General features: G+C 39.8%; 2 protein-coding genes and 1 pseudogene across 2 annotated transcripts; 2 read left to right on the top strand and 1 right to left on the bottom strand.

The window, feature by feature from the left end:
• Nucleotides 1-2,220: 2,220 nt before the first annotated feature.
• On the top strand, nucleotides 2,221-3,180 carry LOC143389141 (olfactory receptor 52K1-like). Its single transcript, XM_076842405.1, has one exon. The coding sequence runs from the start codon at nucleotides 2,221-2,223 to the stop codon at nucleotides 3,178-3,180; it is 960 nt and encodes a 319-aa protein (XP_076698520.1).
• Nucleotides 3,181-8,992: 5,812 nt separating this feature from the next.
• LOC143389130 (serine/threonine-protein kinase 38 pseudogene) lies at nucleotides 8,993-12,639 on the bottom strand (annotated as a pseudogene).
• Nucleotides 12,640-16,979: 4,340 nt separating this feature from the next.
• Nucleotides 16,980-17,933, top strand: LOC143391441 (olfactory receptor 52L1-like). The gene has a single exon (XM_076844140.1). It carries the CDS (start codon nucleotides 16,980-16,982, stop codon nucleotides 17,931-17,933), a length of 954 nt encoding a protein of 317 aa, XP_076700255.1.

Raw genomic sequence — 17,933 nt, 5'->3', positions numbered from 1 at the left:
GAATCCACCCTAATTACAAGTCCCTGACTTCTCTGGTTCCTAGACCCACTGCCTCTCTTTACCTGCATCCTTGATAGCGGTAGAAGATCTGAGTTTACTAGGTCAGATTTTTTTCGTAAGGCATCAGGACATAATAAGGAACAATTTCTGAGTCCCAAGAGGATAATTGAGACATCGACAATATTCTGGGGATAAAAGTTTAAGAAAGGGCAGTTTTGAAGATAATTTGAAGCAGATATTCTGGTGATCAGAGCCACATCTCTTGACACTCTTATACTCTGGGGTGGCTGAGGGAAGCAACATGCTATTGGGAAGAAAGGAGGGAGCATTTTCTGGGAGGATATGGTGCTTTTAACTGGGTAGCTCCTGTTTGCTACACAGCATCCACCCATGGAGGTATCTGGTTTGTCTCTCAGTTTTGAAAGTTTTTGTTATTCTTAAGCAGACTCCTCCCAAAGTAGTGTCTATTATAGTTCAGTGAAAACAATAATATTAAAAATCAAACTATTTTCAGTATTTTTGACAATGAATTTTTACATATTACCTCTCATTCAATTCCCTCCATGCCTTTTTGAGATAGATTCTAGAATAATCATTTTGCATGTGAGGAAAATTGAAGTGTCCTAATGCTCTTTTAAGGTCACACAGCTGACATTTGACAGAAAAGGTGCCCTGAACCAGTATGTTGATTTCTTCTCAATAGTCTATTGCATGACACTAAAACTCTAGGTCCACTCATACTTTCCTGGCCCACACACCTTCTGCCATCATTGCCTGGTCTCTTCGGCAGCTTTCATTGAAGGCATGGGGAATAATTATATGTGGTTTCTCTTGGAGATAAAAAAGGAAACTTTCTTGGCCATTTTAAAGCTGTGCCATTTCTTTCTTGGACTTTGTTCCAGGCTGAGTTCTTTCCTTTATGCTTAGAGACCTCTTTTGCTGTCATTGAGGCTATAAAAATCAATCTGGCTGTACCTTTTTTATGCTTAGAATGTGAATTGGTGAAATCATTTATCTTACATTCCAAAGACTTCTCAGACCTGAGAACCAGGTATCTGTGTGTCCTTGTGTCTGTTTCTCACATGTGAGGATTGTGGTACTTGAGGTATTGAGATGTCAGAAAGACATAATCCCTAAGTCCTCCCTATCAGCCCTGTTATTTAATCCCTTTGTACTACCCTCTATGGCTGAGGGGCTTGGAGGCATACAGGAGCCCTTGATTACACCCTGACAGGGTGCTGTCGTCTAGGTTGGAGGCCAGTAGATGTGAGCAGTGGTCTGGTTCACTCACACAAAGCCATGATGCTGGGCAATTTACTTCTTTCCAGATCTCAGTTTTCTAACCCATAAAATGATGTATTGAACGTGGCATATCCTGGGGATATGAATAATGTAAACTCTTAGTGTGAAAACCTGAAGAGAAGAGCAGGAAGGCACATCTGCCAGTTTTCTTTCCTGTTCTCATGAAGGTGACTGTGATCCAGAATTCTTTGGCCGTCGTGGTGCTGTTGTTACCAAGAGCCTCTGTTTCCTGCAGTTCACCACAATGATAAACTTTGTGTAACTCCAGTACAATATCACCTCGAAGGAGAGGAAAACATGGGAGGTTGTAGAGTCAGACAGACATGGTAATATTGGAAAGAGAAGCAAGGAAGAGCCGATCAATGTTGGAGTCATCAGGGAGCATGTTATTCGTTAGTCTTGGCATTTGAGTGAAGTTTGGAGGAGTAGGATGTCTCTAAACTAAGGGATGTTTCTAATGTCAGATTTTTGGTGGTTTCAGATGAAATTTAGTAGAAGAAGGCCAGAGGATCAGCTGAGGTCGGTGCTGATTAAATCAAACACAAGCATGCAGAATTTGGGAATATGAATTTCATGGGAATGATTTTTATTCAACAATTCCTGGGCATCGCCTTAAAGTATATGGATTGTCCTGCATCCCACATGTTGTGGGATATGTAACCTGGAACCTGGTTTCTGAACTTCCTGTTCAATGTATCGCCTACCAACTTGCCTCTTCTGTGTTTGAAGATTTTGCAGAAATATTGACTGAACTGAAAATTATTATTTACTTTTCCCCTGATAATTATTGGGGAAATTGATGTGGTGGTGGTTGGTGGTGCAATGAGACCATGTATCTCGAGTTCCCAATTTCCCCATTATTGTGTCTCATCTGCCTGCTTTTCTTTGCAGAGGCCCTTTGTTCTTCCATGTGGGATGATGGCCGTGGTTCTTTCCAACAACTCTCATCTCTTTCCACATACCTTTTTCTTGGTTGGCATCCCAGGACTGACTGCTGCCCACATTTGGATCTCACTTCCTTTCTGTTTCATGTTTTTCTTGGCACTGCCTGGGAATGGCATCCTGCTTTTTCTCATCTGGACAGAGCACAGTCTTCACCAGCCCATGTTTTTGTTTCTGGCCATGCTGTCTTTTGTGGACCTGGTCCTCTCCCTTTCCACTCTGCCCAAGATGCTGGCTATTTTTTGGTTTGATGCTACAGCCATCAGCTCCTACTCTTGCCTTTCCCAGATGTTTGTCATCCATGCATTCTCTGCCATGGAGTCAGGGGTGCTCGTGGCCATGGCTTTCGACCGCTTTGTGGCTATCTGTAATCCACTGCATTACGCAACCATCCTGACCCCAGTTGTTGTCACCAAGATTGGGGGCCTGGTGGGGCTTCGAGGTGTGGGGTTGACCATCTTCTTTCCAAGCTTGGCTCGTCGACTGCCCTACTGTGGCTCGCACACGATTGCCTATACCTACTGTGAACATATGGCAGTGGTAAAGCTGGCCTGTGGGGCCACCACTGTGGACAACCTCTATGCTTTTACTGTGGCAGTCTTTCTTGGTGTCGGGGATGTGGCCTTTATTGCCTACTCCTATGGGCAGATTGTGAAGACTGTGATGCGTATTCCTTCACCTGAGGCACGTGCAAAAGCAGGCAGCACGTGCACAGCTCACGTCTGTGTCATCTTCTTCTTTTATGGACCAGGCTTTCTTTCTGTGGTCATGCAGCGCTTTGGGCCACCCACAGCCTCTGCTGCCAAGGTCATCCTTGCTAATCTTTACTTGCTCTTTCCTCCTGCATTGGATCCCATTGTCTATGGGGTTAAAACCAAGCAGATCCGGGAGCGGCTGTTCACAATTCTAGGCTCCAAACAGATTGATCCCACTTGAGTATAATTTTCATCAGCTAAACATCAGGGCCAGAGTGGCCCTCTCCCATGGGGCAGAAGCCTCACAGCTCAGGTATACTTGTCTGTTGGGGACAGTGAAGAAAAAGGAAATAAAGTTATCTTTAGAAGCTGTAAATTGCAAAATAACTTCTGGATTCTGTGATGTTCAGCTATTAGGGAAAAAGACTAAGAAGGGCTGTTATATCTCAACTAATTATTAAGCAAGTAATTTTCTGATACCATTTTTATCCAAAAGCTTATAGTTTATTTGTGCTGATAATACAAATACATCAAGTAACTAAGAAACAGGACTTTGATGGATCGAGATTCAAGTGGCTGAGGGGTTCAGGGAGAGAGGAACTGGATACCTATTTTGGGCATTGAAACAAACAGGGCACCTCTGTCACACGGCACTCACACAGCCTGTGCATGGGAGTGGATAGGTCCTTGTTACCAGAGAAACTTTGGCGTTAGAGAAAGAGAAATGCCAATTTATGGATATTTTAGAGTTCAAGTTTATGAGAAAAAATACTTTAAAATACTCATATATTATCTAACTCCAGAATTACAGATAAAGCTTGGTTTCTTTATTCTATATACTTTCTCAGTCTATGGATGGATGACCTCAATGACTCCTAAAATATTATATACTTTTACTTCTTGGAAGAAATGGTAATTATTATTTTATTTCTTCAATTTTAGTCTCAAGAGCAGAGACTTGAGTTAAGCATGCTCTAAGTTTATTGCACACAATAATAATTTTTAAAATTCTTGTTCTGTTTCTTATTTTTTGTTTTCATTTCTAATCTTCTCATTTTCTTCCCAGTCCCTACCATTGGCACCCACTTTACTGTGTTTTCATGCGTTCTTAAAATTGTACATATCTGTGAAATTTATAGTGTTGTCTGAGTGTTATACCTTCCTAATTACACAAGTGCCCTTCTTCAGGTTCCTCAAATGTGTATGTTCCCTCTAGTGAGGGTTATCCCAGCTCCTCCTCATGGAAATACAACTCCTTGTTCTATCATCTTCACTTCTACTCATCTTGGACTTCAGTTCCAGCCTCAACTCCTTGGAGGAAATTTTTCTAACTACATCAAGTCACTCATTTTCTCACCTCAGAGTACAGTGTATGTATTTTTCAATTTATAATTATATATAAATATATAATGATATATAATACATTAAGTAATCTATACTATATATATCATTATAATGTTATGCTATATATGTAATTCACATACTTATATGTCATTATATATACATATAAATGTGTATGTATATATAATGTATAAAGGTGTGTATATGTGTAAATATAATGATCTCTGTCCTGCATCCCCAGTAGAACATGATTTCTATTGTATTCTTGCATGTGATATGCTCTTAATAAATGTTTGATTAATAAAAAGATCTTATCTAGGCCCTAGTGTATTTCTTCATTAGTCACATTAACATTATGTGCGTTTTTGAATAAATGAATACACAAGTTTCCATATTAATAGGCATTCAGTATATTTTTTTTGAAGAAATGGAATGAACCATTGTCATCACAATCACATCACAAATACTACTTTCTTCACTATCATCATCAAGACTGACATCTCCTTAACTTAGCCTTGTCAATGGTTGTAATTTCAAATGGTGGTATTTTGTACACTGTGCAGAGGCACTGAAGGACATGAATACTGTTTTAAGACAGAGTCATTGTTGTGCACGAGCATAGGACAAACAGAAAATAAAAATGGCATTTGTCTTCCTTCTTTTTTTTCTTTTGCTCCCCTTTCTTCTTTTCTTATTTATGACCTTTCACATCTTGAGTATTTACCATGCTTTCAGCGTGATGGTGAGATGAAATTGAAAATGCAGAAAGTATGCTAAAATGTGGTATTGCTCTGAGAGAGACTGGTTCCAAGTCATATTGGTTCTAAATCATAGAGAACAGTCCTTCGAGGGTGAGTGGCAGGAGTGGGGTATGGACTGGGTTGGGTTAAACGGATGCTATGTATGACCAAAGTTTAGAAGAGCAGGGGCTTGCATTGATAGATGGGTAGTCAGAGGTTAGGGATAAACTTCCTGTTCCAGGAAGCAGAGGTTTGCCTCAAATATTTCTCTTAAGTAGTTTCTGCTTTATGCCATATACTACGACCTTATTTTCTTCTTTAAATATTAGTCTTTGGGGCTGGGGATGTGGCTCAAGCAGTAGCACGCTCGCCTGGCATGCGTGTGGCCCAGGTTCGATCCTCAGCACCACATACAAACGAAGATGTTGTGTCTGCCAATAACTAAAAAAATAAATATTAAAAAAATTATCTCTCTCTCCCTCTTCCTCTCTCTCTCACTCTCTCTTTAATAAATAAATAAATAAATAAATAAATAAATAAATAAATAAATAAATATTAGTCTTTGAGATTATTAGTAAGAAGATGGCTCTTAAAGGCAAAAAGTATAGACCCAGTTTGTCCTTGTAGCTGTTCCAAGGGACAGAGTGGAACAAAGATCTGCAGGAGAGGTGGACCAGCCACAGGATTGCAGAGAAGCTTTCTTTAGATGGGTGGAGGATTGAGTGATGGCTACCACCAAGGGGCTTAGAGGTCTTCAAGTGCTTTGAGAAAAATAATTTTGAACAATTCTACTTTGAATATGTTGTATTAGTGAAAAATCTTGTTCATAAGGGTTACTCTTGAGTTTCAGCTCTTACTCCATGGTACCTTGAGTCCTTGAGATAAAAACTTTGCACACATACTCTCTGATGTTCACAAAATGCAGAGCTGGTGTCATGATTATTCCTATTTTATGTCTAATGAAATATCATATTTCCTATTCAGCAGGAACCACTTTGTTTTCTCATATTTCTTTTCTATCTCTGTTTGGTGGAAGTGTTTAGTGTGCTTGTTTCCAAATACAATTTTTAGTTCTTTCCCATAAAACAGACAAGCAAACAAATAAGCATAGACGGAGTACTTCTTCGATATTCATGTCATTTATGCATATTATCTTCTACCACTCCCAGTTAATTTTTATCTCTCATCATTACTCTTCTTCCTTAAATGATGACATGGTCAAAATCTGTGTTTTGATCCCTGTGGGAGACATCAATATTCATGTGGATGACCCATTGACTGCTCTGGCTTTTTATGTCCCTGATTTCTTTATCCCCAAAGTTCCCTAATTCATCTTCCTATTCCCATGATATGTCCTTAAATGTTTCTAGAGAATTTTGTGTTTGCTTCCCAACAGATTTACAAGTTTGTTTAACTCCTTCCTACCCATTCTCTTAGGATGATGTTTTGTTAATGAGAGTCTGTTCATGTCTCAGTCATTTGCTTAAAATCCATCATGACTTTCCATAGCTCTTTAACATGGCCTAAAAGACCCTGCATGCACAGGTTCCAGCTTATACTCTAGTCTAAGTTCCTGAATACTATAATCCTGAATTTAAAAAAATTATTTCAAGTCTTTGAAAATATCAAATTCTCTCTCTTCTTGCCATATGGATTTTGTACCCTCAACCTACTCCACACCCTCTTTCACTTTAGTCAGTACTTCTGGTTGCTGACTTGAATTAGGGAGGTCTTTTCTGAGCTCTGCAGACTGGAAAAGTCTACCTAATATATGCTTTTAACACTCAGTAGATTTAATTTCTAATACTTATAACTGCTATTAATTATTTATGTGATCATGTACTTAATATATATCATCTAGTAACACCTTTTTATCATTTTATTACTGTTTTATCATATTGTTTACTTTTTCTAACATCTAGTAGAGTACCTGGAGTTGGTAGATATTTATTACAGATGATCTTTGATTTACAATGGGATCATATCACAAGTTGAAAACATTAAGTCAAGGATTTTTTTTCCAGTAATTGAGATTGAACCCAGGGGCACTCTATCACTGAACTGTACATCCTCACCCCTTTTTATTTTTTATTTTGAGGCAGGGTCTCAACAAGTTGTTGAACTTGCGATTCTCTTGCCTCAGTCTCATAAATCACTAGGATTATAGACATGCACCACCATGCCAAGCCAAAGACATTTAATAAACCAAACCTTTTGAAAATCCAAGCCTAGAAACACAGTACACTGTAAAATAAAAGCTTTTTTTCCTTCTGTAATTGTGTGGCTGACTGGGAACTTCAGTAAGTTCCCAGTTGTTGTTACCAACATCATTAGAGAGTATTCTATCATGTATTGCCACTTGGTGAAGATCAAAATTTAAAAAAATCATATGGTTTCTACTGAATTCTTAGCATTTTTGTACCATTGTAATATTGAAAAATTTTAATTCATAGAAAATCTGTATTTATTGAATGAATGAATGAATGAGGCTTTCTATCAGCTGTGAATTAAATACTTGTTGACTGAATGAATGAAAGGAGAGGGTAGCCACTCTTCTTGAAGTGAAGGCTGATGTGGTAGCTACTTCAGTGGTGGGACCAAGAGAAGTTCTTGGTGATGGGGAAATATGGTAGAGGAGGATTCAGCACATTTTGTTGGGAATTTCCTGGGTTGGACTGTTTGAGAAGCCCTATTTATCCCACTCTTGCTATGGCAAGGAGGTTGATGTCTGTGAGTGTGTCACAATCCTGCAAAGAAACAGCAAAGTACTTCTGAGGCAGGGAGCATATTTCTTAGATTTGATTCCCAAGAAACAGACCCTGAAACTTATTTTTATACAAAGGAAGTTCATTGTGAAGTATATATATATATTGGAATGACACCTGTCAAAGATTGAGAGAAGCAGGACTACAGAGAAAAAAGCTGAACTGTGATCTCATTCTCCCAGATGCCTCAGCTAACCCAGTGGGACCTCTTGAGCTGGGATGACCCTTCAGTGTTGTTTAAGATTGAATAAAGTGAGTTAGGTCTTTGTATTATTCGTGTGTTTGTATTTGTGTGTGTGTGCATTAATTACGGAACTCAAGGGTGCTTTACCACTGAGCAACATCCCCAATCCGTTTTATTTATTTTATTTTACTTTTTTTTTGGATGCTCTCAGAGTTTATTTAGAAGTTTGAAAATTAAAATGTGGGCATTTTTCCCTACAACAAACCATGCCCTGACACTCCCAAACACACAGATGCTACTGCTACTCTGCTACTTCTCCTACCCTGCTTCCCACACACTCTTGCAAAACACACTCATGTATTAACCAACTATTTGGTAATACAAAGGAACTACAGAGTTGCACAAAATAATCTCATTTACTTCCTGTCACAGGCTATGAATGAAAAATTAAGGGATAAACACACTACTTTCATCCAGATTAAAACTTCCCTAGCATTCTTTTTTTCTTCATCTAAGATGTTAAAATCCAAGAAGTTTCACTGGGAAGTACTTCCCTTTTGAAGCTGACCTTTGCAACCTTGAGACTGAAGAAACCAGTCTCCCCGCTGGAGCTTGGCCATGATGCTCTACATCAGGCAAAGTTATCATCCAGGTGCAAATGAGGCTTTAATAGTTATCAAAACTTAAAACCAAAAATGAGTAATGCATTAAAGTGGAACCTCCATATTTTTCTGATGCAGCAAAAATCATCTGAAGGTGGCAGAACTGCCACAGAGAAGGCACCTTGTGCTAAAAGTCTAAAGAAGCAAGACAACTGTTTATGGCCAATGTAGTAGAATTGGCTGTCATTGTTATTTCAGATTTCAGATGTATTGTGGAAGAAAATCCACTTACTATCACATTTCAGGAAACTTTACTAATGACATATTGATGGGTTCCATAAACTTCTTGGAAAAGTGTAAGAGGGAAACTCTGATGTTATACAAAGAATTCTGCTCTTCTCAGGATTCCGTGTCAAGGGTCCTATTTTGCTGCTTTCATGTAGGAAGGTATCTCCCCATCCCCTACCTCCCCCCACTTTTTAATCAGGCCCTCTAATCACTTGTATATGTAATTGATGAAGATCCAGTCTTTGTCTTGTCATCAGTCTCAGGATGATTACTTGCAGCCACTGTTGGCTTAAGAATATCAGATTCTAGAAATTGATCAAAGTTTGAGACATCATCAATGCTTTTAATTTCAATAGATATTGCAGCATCTCCTTGATATGTTCCCAGTCAACACCTTCAAAAAAAGAATAACTTTTTATTTCCTCAACTCCAGAGGCTACAATTCTATGTTCCCATTCATAGCAGAATCTCAAAATTGGATCCTTGGCTTTCTCAGAGATGGGAACTTATGGAGGAAAAAATCAAAATTTCTTTCCAGTTCATGACCTTCTTACATGTCTTTTAAGGGGTCTCAGAAAGGTGGGTAGCTGATAAGCGTCTCATACATGATCACTTCAAGTGGCCACCAACCACAGAGTTTGTTGTACCTGGTCTGCATGAATACCTCTGGAGCAATGTGGTCAGGAGTGTCTACTGTGGAGAAGGCTAGTTGACATCTGTTTCTTTCCCAGGTTTCTGCATTCCTTTTGGAGTTCAGATTCTGGAAAGTGAGACCACTCAGGGGGACTATGGTTCAGATTCCTATAAAATTCTGTCCAATGTGCTTTTTTCAGTCCTGTGCAAAGGCAGAAAGTTTCACATGGCCCTTACTGTCCAAGAGAAGGTTGTCTGGTTTGATGTCTCTGTGGATGAATCCAAGTTGGTGAATAGAGTCTATGGCTAGTTTCTGCTATATAAAACTTAGTTTTCTCTTTGGTCAGAGTGGCTTATTTTTCTTCACCCAGTATTCATGTACTTTATTTCTTTAAAAAATTTTTTTCCATAGGTTTGTTGAGGTAAAATTGAAATACAATAAAATGCAAATATATGAAGTATGCAATTTGGTCAGTTTCAACATGTATGTAACCAATACAATCAATATTAAAAGTATTTCTATTACTTTTAAAAAATTTTTGAAATCATGCAGAATCTATTTCCTGCATGATTTATTACATTAGAATTCAATAATTTTAAGATATATAGAACCCCATCCCCACATGTCAACTATTTCAAAATTAAATGGCACACTTATAAATATCTCAGAGGTCAAGGAAGAAAATAAAAGAAAAATAAATAAAAAGTACTTTAAACTAAGTGATAATAAAAGCTTAAAATATCATGATCTCTGGGATGAAACAGTACTTAGATTAATATTTATAACTTATAGTAATAACAAATGATTTTCAAATTATGTAGCAGGAAGAAAAAATAAGAGTAGGAGCAGAAATATATAAAATAGAGAAGAAATAATACAGCTAAAATTTGATAAAAATCAAACAATTCTAATCAAGAAAAAAACTTAGCACCCCCAAACCAAATAACCTAAACAATAAGTAGGCTAAGGGGCTGAACAGACACTTTACAGAAGAAGAAATATAATCAGTCAACAAATATATGAAAAAATGTTCAGCAACTCTAGTAATTAGAGAAATGCAAATCAGAACTACACTGAGATTTCATCTTACTACAGTCAGACTAGCAATTAGCAAGAATACAAGCAACAGTAAAGTAAATGTTGGTGAGGATGTGTGGGAAAAGGTACATCATAACATTGCTGGTGGAACTGTAAATTGGTGCAACCACTATGGAAAATGGATTGGAGATTCTTCAGAAAACTTGGAATGGAACCACCATTTGACCCAGTTATCCACTCCTCAGTTTATACCCAAAGGACTTAAAAACAGCATATCACAGTGACATAGCCACATCAATGTTTATAGCAGCCCAATTCACAATAGCTACACTATGGAACTAACCTAGGTGTCATTCAACAGATGAATGGATAAAGAAACTGTGGTGGGGTTGTGGCTCATCAGTAGAGTGCTTGCCTCGCATCTAGGAGACCCTGGGTTCGATCCTCAGCACCACATAAAAATAAATAAGTGCAACAAGGTATTGTGTCCAACTACAATAAAAAATAAATATTAAAAAAGAAACTGATATATATATATATATAATATATTACTCAGCCTTAAAGAAGAATTAAATTATGGCATTTGCAGGTAAATGGATAGAACTGGAGAATGTCATGTTAAGCAAAATAAAACAATCCCAAAGAAGCAAAGGACGAATGTTTTCCTCTGATATGTGAATGCTAAATCACCATAAAGCAGGGGGTGTGGGCTAGAGAAGAATACTTTGGATTAGATAGGATGGAGTGAAGGGAGGAGAGGGGGTTAGGAGTAAGAAGGATAGTAGAATGAATAGGACATTATTACACTACGTGTATATGTGATTACATTACCAATGTGATTCTATATCATGTACAACCAGAAGAATGAGAAGTTATACTCCATTTATGTATGATGTGTCAAAAAATTTTACTATCATGTATAACTAATTAGAACAAATAAAAAAAGTTTTTTAAAAGTGACTTAATTATGAATTGCCAGCAGTCAACACTCCTAAGTCCTGTAGAACAGGTACACTGAAACACAGTATCCATTAAACAATTTACTGGGGTCCCAGATTGTTCTGTGACAATGAGAAGTCTGAACTCCAGAGCACTTTGGAATTTCCCAGGTCACTGAACAGGAGGTTTTCTAGCCCAGCCTTCAGGATGTGCAGGATGATGCAGGGGTCATAATTAACAGTAGACAGAGGTGAGCCCCTGTTTAGGTGTGGGTGCCACTACCTGCTCTGTCTCTCTGCCTAACCACCCATCCCTGAGGGCAGTTTCCTTAGCTCCACACACCTCCTGCCAATCTTCACACCACTTTGGTTTTATCCAGGTGGGTCTGGAGCCCTCTGGGACCTGCGATTGGTAATAACACCCTACCTTCCCAGTGCCCTGTCCACAGTCACCGTCCCTGCCTTGGGTAAACAGCAAGAATGGACGCTCAAGGTAAAAGTGAGAGAACCAGCCATGAGACAGTCCATGGGATTTCAGGTGGGGAAAATGAGGTCAGATTTGGGGCTTATCATTTGAGGGGCAGACTGTTGAGAACTTTCGTTTTTCTCAGAGCACTTTTGATGGGGTTATTTCTTGGCCTGGTTAGTGTAGTTCTGAGTCTCCCATTGCCTCTGGTTTAGCGTCTCTTAGTTTTATTTCCTCCTGAGACAGAATAGTTGTTTTCCCCAGGTCTGACCTGGGCACTGACAGAGTCAAGAACAAAGAGAGAGATTAGAGGAGGACACATTGGTGCAAGCCAACCTATGGGCCGACAGATGCCTATAGACGTCATCAAACCTTTGGGGTCAGCCTGAGGCAGTCACAGGGCATTCAGCATGGTCTTGGCTTGGCATTCTCACTAGCACATATAGTGCAGGAGGACATAATCCGTGCTAGTCTTGCCAGGTCTAGAACTCACGTTTTCTAACTTTGGGAAACTTTAACTGCACAGACCTTGAGTGAGGTCTTTGGGTTTCCCTGAGTGTCAGAGACTGCAGTGAAGCCTTCTGAACAAAATACCCGATCCTCATTGTTGGTGCCCAGCTAGTGCAGAAGGACTTCATGGGAATCTGGGAATCCCTGGAGCTGAGCAGGTAAGGCTGTAGTGGAAGGTTTCTGAGTCCAGGCATTTTGTCTTTTCTCAATTCTCTCTGTGTTGCTGAGTCTCTCTGAAGCCTGACTTCAGACTAAAATGGGCATTTTCAAGGACATCCCAGAGACCAGGGAACAGTGCACTGTCAGGCATGGTGTATCAATTACCTGTGTGTCTCAGGTCTGTCCTCTGGAGCTATAGCTCTGAATGCTTGACATTTATTATCTTCCTTTCTTATTAGGACAGTATCATGGACACTCTGCTTCTGTGCCCTCCTCCAATAACTATGCTTGGCCTTGTCTCTCCCTCTTTCTCACTCTCATAGAGTCCAGGCCTCTGTGGGACACAGCCACATCAATGTTTATAGCCGCACAATTCACAATAGCTAAACTGTGGAGCCAATCCTTCAGTAGATGGATTAAAAAAATGTGGCATATATCCACAATGGAATATTACTGAGCAATAAAAGAGAATAAAATGGCATTTGCATGTAAATGGATGGTGTTGGAGAAGATGATGCTAAGTGAAGTTAGCCAATCCCAAAAAAACAAATGCCGAATGTTTTCTCTGATATAAGGAGGCTGACTCATAGTGGGGTAGAGATGGGGAGCATGGAAGGAATAGATGAACTCTAGATAGGACAGAGGAGTGGGAGGATAAGGGAGGGGGCAGGAGATTAGCAAGGATGGTGGAATATGATAGACATCATTATCCAAAGTACATGTATGAAGACATGAATTGGTGTGAATATACTTTATATACAACCAGAGATATGAAAAATTGTGCTGCATATGTTTAATAAGACTTGTACGCAAACTGCTGTCATTTATTTTTAAAAAAACAATTTAAAAATTTTTTAAAAAGAATAAAATTAAGGAGAAGGGTCAGGTCACATCAAAGAAGAGACCTTCTGCTTAGTGACAGTAGCGATCCCTCATGATCATAGGAATTCCCTCATATCTGACACACATCTGGGACTCCACTCTCGCCTCTCAGGTCAGAGAGGTTCAGCAAGGCCTGCTCTGTCACAAAGCAGGGTGAAGAACACTGAGGCTTAGCCCCCTCCCTGCTCAAGAGACGCTCCACTGTCTGTCACATCATCCTTATGCCTTAAGTTGAGCCTCTGACTTGTCAGGTTCCCACAATTCTCAGTTCCTTTAAGACACTCAAGTTCTTATTCATTTATTCTTTAATTTAGCCGTGTGGGTGTTTATTTCACCAACATTCCTGAGTACCAACTAGATTCTAGGCCCTTCTGAAGTTTGTGCTGGGGCTGCTCCAGTAAGGAAGGCATGGTCCCCACTCCTCAAGGACTGACACTGACTGGTTTTACAGTGCGGAGTAATCAGTGCACTGACAAAGCAGTGAGGAGACTGCGATGGGAAAGTGCAGGAGCCACGTCCTGCTGCCTCGCAGCACTGGAGGACAGCCTCATGGAAGAGAGGCTGCTTGCACTTGATTTACAAAAACAAGTAGGAGCTGAGCAACATCAATGCTTTCCTCATTTATCGCTTTGCTTCCTGGTCAGAGAGTCAAGGGCATCTTCCCCTTCAGGTTCCAGGGAATAAAGCCCCTTCTGCTTTTCCTCTAAGGAGCACAGAGACAATTCTTGTTACTTTAACAGCTAATATTTACAAGCAGTTCTAGGCTTTTACTGTGGCTCAGGAGTCACCCAGGACAAAGAGGAGGCAGGTTATACTCAGCACAAGCTTCTCTGCACCTCTCCTGTACCCACAGGTGGGCTTCAGCCTCAGTGCTCCTTGGATGCTGCCTGTGTTAAGGCCAGGGCACCCTGCACATGTGTAGCTGCTCTTTTACTTCTCAGTTAAATGACGGGAAATGGCCTTAATCTACTGGCAGAAGAGGGTAGCTAAGAAAGCAATCAGCTGTCTCACTGGGTGAAATGTTAAGTACTGAAAGGTGAATTTTTGTATAATTATGAGATTCCTCTAGAGTTCTCAATAGAAATGTCACTGCTATTTTAAGCTGATTCTGATGAAAAACAAAGACAGGGAGATACATACTCACCAGGAAGTTCATATTTTACTGCTGATATTTTCAGAGTTTTGTGGCAATATTTAATCATTATTGATTTAGGAAAAGGCACATGGAATGATCTATGAATGCACAGTCCACAAAAACTGAGGCCTTCTAGATTATCTTTACATATATATACCCTCAACACAGAAAAACATTTCAGAGTGCCATCTGTCTTTTAAAACAAACATGTAGACACAAACATGCAGTTTCAGATTTTTGTGTTGGTGCTTGAGGGGTTAATCAAGTGGTTAAATAGAACACCTAAGTATTTGGCACTTGATGTTTACATGGAGGGTGACTGAGACTGAGTTATTATAGCATTGTGATATGAGACAGACATGCCAACAATCTGAAACACAGGAAGAGATTCATGGATACAAAGAAAAAAGAAATCTAATCTTATACCAAGTCATTCTTTATTATTACTTCTAATGATAATAACTATCATTTATAGAGTTACTTATGTATCAAGTTTTCACATGTAATATTTCATAAATATTTAGTATAAACCTGTGAATTTATCTTATTTATCTTACTATAAAATGAGGAAATGAGGCCTTTGAGAGATTAAGTAGCCTGCCAAAATTTTATTCCTAGAATATGAAATGGACATAGCATGCACCTGAATCCTTTGGTGCAATCCAAAGCTTGTATTAATCCTACTACATTGTGAAGTGTCCAGCATGCTTACTTGTAATTATCAAGTATAATAAATTATGATCTTTTCTGTTGAAACAAACCATTAAGATATTGAAAGGTTTGTATTTATTTATTTTGAGAGAGAGAGAGAGAGAGAGAGAGAGAAAGAGAGAGAATTTATTTTTTAGTTTTTGGTGGACACAACATCCTCCATTTTATTATTTTTTTTATGTGGTGCTGAGGATCCCCAGTGCAACACGCATGCCAGATGAGCGTGCTACCGCTTGAGCTACATCCCCAGCCCTTGAAAGGTTTTTATAATAGTGAAAAATCAGAATTGTAGATGAACGAAGGATGATCATAGAATTTAGAGTTCCTAATATAATGGGCATTGACCTAACACAGTCAATGAATCTTCCTGAGGGATGGGAGAGAGTGGACTTGAGTTTGGTGGATGGAAGTATCAATTCAGATAAAGAATGAAGAAGAAGGAATACATGAAGGGAATATACAAAATAGAGTGGTCCAGTGGTAATCCCAGGAGTTTTAGAATGTCTGAAACAAAACATTTAACTTATGGGAACATGTTGAATGTAAGACACAAGTAATACACAAATACCGTCTTCAAAATTTCATGTGTTTGTCCTAAAAATATGACTATTTATACAGGGAATTCATGAAGAATTTTGACCATTGGAGTAACGTGCTGACCCTTGCATTTTAGGAAAAACCCTCTAACTTCAGGGTTGAGAGTGGAATGGGGAGAGACAAAACTAAGGCAGAAACACCTAATGACAAAGTCCAGGTAAGAGAAGTTGGAAGTGTGTGCTAAAGCTGGGACTTCGGGGGTCGGAGAAAAGGAGTGACTATCAGAGATGCAAAAAAAATAAGACAATAGGAACTGGTGAAGGGGCAAAAGGAATGAAGGAGAAAATGAGTAAGGAGAGTTTCCAACTTTTTGGATGAAGTTGGGAAGGTAGATAGTGGTATAACTCACAAAAATATTGACAAGACAGAGAAAATTTGGGAAGGATAGGCAAGTTTGTCCAATCTTGGATATGTTGAGTGCATAGTCTGCAGTAAAGAAAATATAAAAAGATCTTTGTTTCAGAAAGATATTTGACTTAAAAACATAATTTTGGAAGAAATGAAAGTATTTAAATAGTTAAAAGAGTGTGATTCAGAAATAATGTACAATTTTGTGAAAGGAAGAGAGGATGGAACCCTGGAATCAATCTCTAATAAGGTGGAGAAGATGGTGGGCTTGGGGTCAGAGGAGGAACAACTGTAGAGTGCCATGTTGTGGAAACTTAAGGAGACTAGTTTTAAAAGAAACAGATGGACTTATTAACATCCAGAGAATGAATGAGGGGAGATCTTTCAAATGAACTGTTCTGAAATACAAATAATTGAATGGTAAAGTGTAAGCATCTCCCCTAAAGGCAGCATGTGTTTATTCTTATCTCTGAGTAAAACTAGATTTATCCTAATTCAGACATGTGCAAGTCTCATCCATAAGGAGAGTATCTCCAGGAAAGGAGATTTTTTTTTTCCTTGTCTCTAACTGTATCCCCTTGTGTTGCAGCTCAAGGTGCTTCATTCTTCTGGTGCAGAGGGCAGCCAGAGCTGGACTATGTGGTAACATATCAGGAGTAGAAAAATCATGACGTTGGTTCCTTTTCCCTCTCTAAGCCCTTTATGATGGCCCTTAGCAATTCCAGCTGGAGGCTACCCCAGCCTTCTTTCTTCCTGGTAGGTATTCCAGGTCTAGAGGAGAGTCAGCACTGGATAGCCTTTCCCTTGGGTGTCCTTTACTTCCTTGCTCTAGTGGGCAACGTTACCATTATCTTCATCATCTGGGCTGAGCAATCCTTGCACCAACCCATGTACCTCTTCTTGGCCATGCTAGCTGCCATTGACCTTGTCCTGGCCTCCTCCACTGCACCCAAAGCCCTTGCTGTGCTCCTGGTCCATGCTCATGAGATTGGGTACGTTGTCTGCCTGACCCAGATGTTCTTCATTCATGCTTTCTCCTCCATGGAGTCAGGTGTACTGGTGGCCATGGCTCTGGATCGCTATGTGGCCATTTGCCATCCTCTGCACCATTCCACCATCCTGCATCCAGGGACCATAGGGCGCATTGGGATGGCAGTGCTGCTGCGTGGAATGATCCTCCTCATCCCCTTCCCCATCCTCCTTCAGAGCCTTATCTTCTGCCAGACCACAGTCATAGGCCATGCCTATTGTGAACATATGGCTGTGGTAAAACTTGCCTGTTCAGAAACCACAGTGAACAGAGCCTATGGGCTGGCAGTGGCACTTCTGGTGGTTGGGCTAGATGTCCTGGCCATTGGTGTCTCCTATGCCCTCATCCTCCAGGCAGTGCTGAAGGTACCAGGGAGTGAGGCTCGACTCAAGGCCTTTAGCACATGTGGGGCTCATGTTTGTGTCATCTTGGTCTTCTATGTCCCTGGGATGTTCTCCTTCCTCACTCACCGCTTTGGCCACCATGTGCCCCATCATGTCCATGTTCTTCTGGCCACCCTGTACCTCCTTGTGCCACCTGCCCTCAATCCTCTCGTCTATGGGGTAAAGACTCGGCAGATCCGCCAGCGAGTGCTCAGAGTGTTCTATGTTAAAGGATTGGTCTGA

Source organism: Callospermophilus lateralis, chromosome 2 (assembly GCF_048772815.1).
Source record: "Callospermophilus lateralis isolate mCalLat2 chromosome 2, mCalLat2.hap1, whole genome shotgun sequence".
NCBI classification, from domain to species: Eukaryota; Metazoa; Chordata; class Mammalia; order Rodentia; family Sciuridae; genus Callospermophilus; species Callospermophilus lateralis.
The sequence above is the reverse complement of the archived record's forward strand: the minus strand, read 5'-3'. Positions and strand labels throughout refer to the sequence as shown.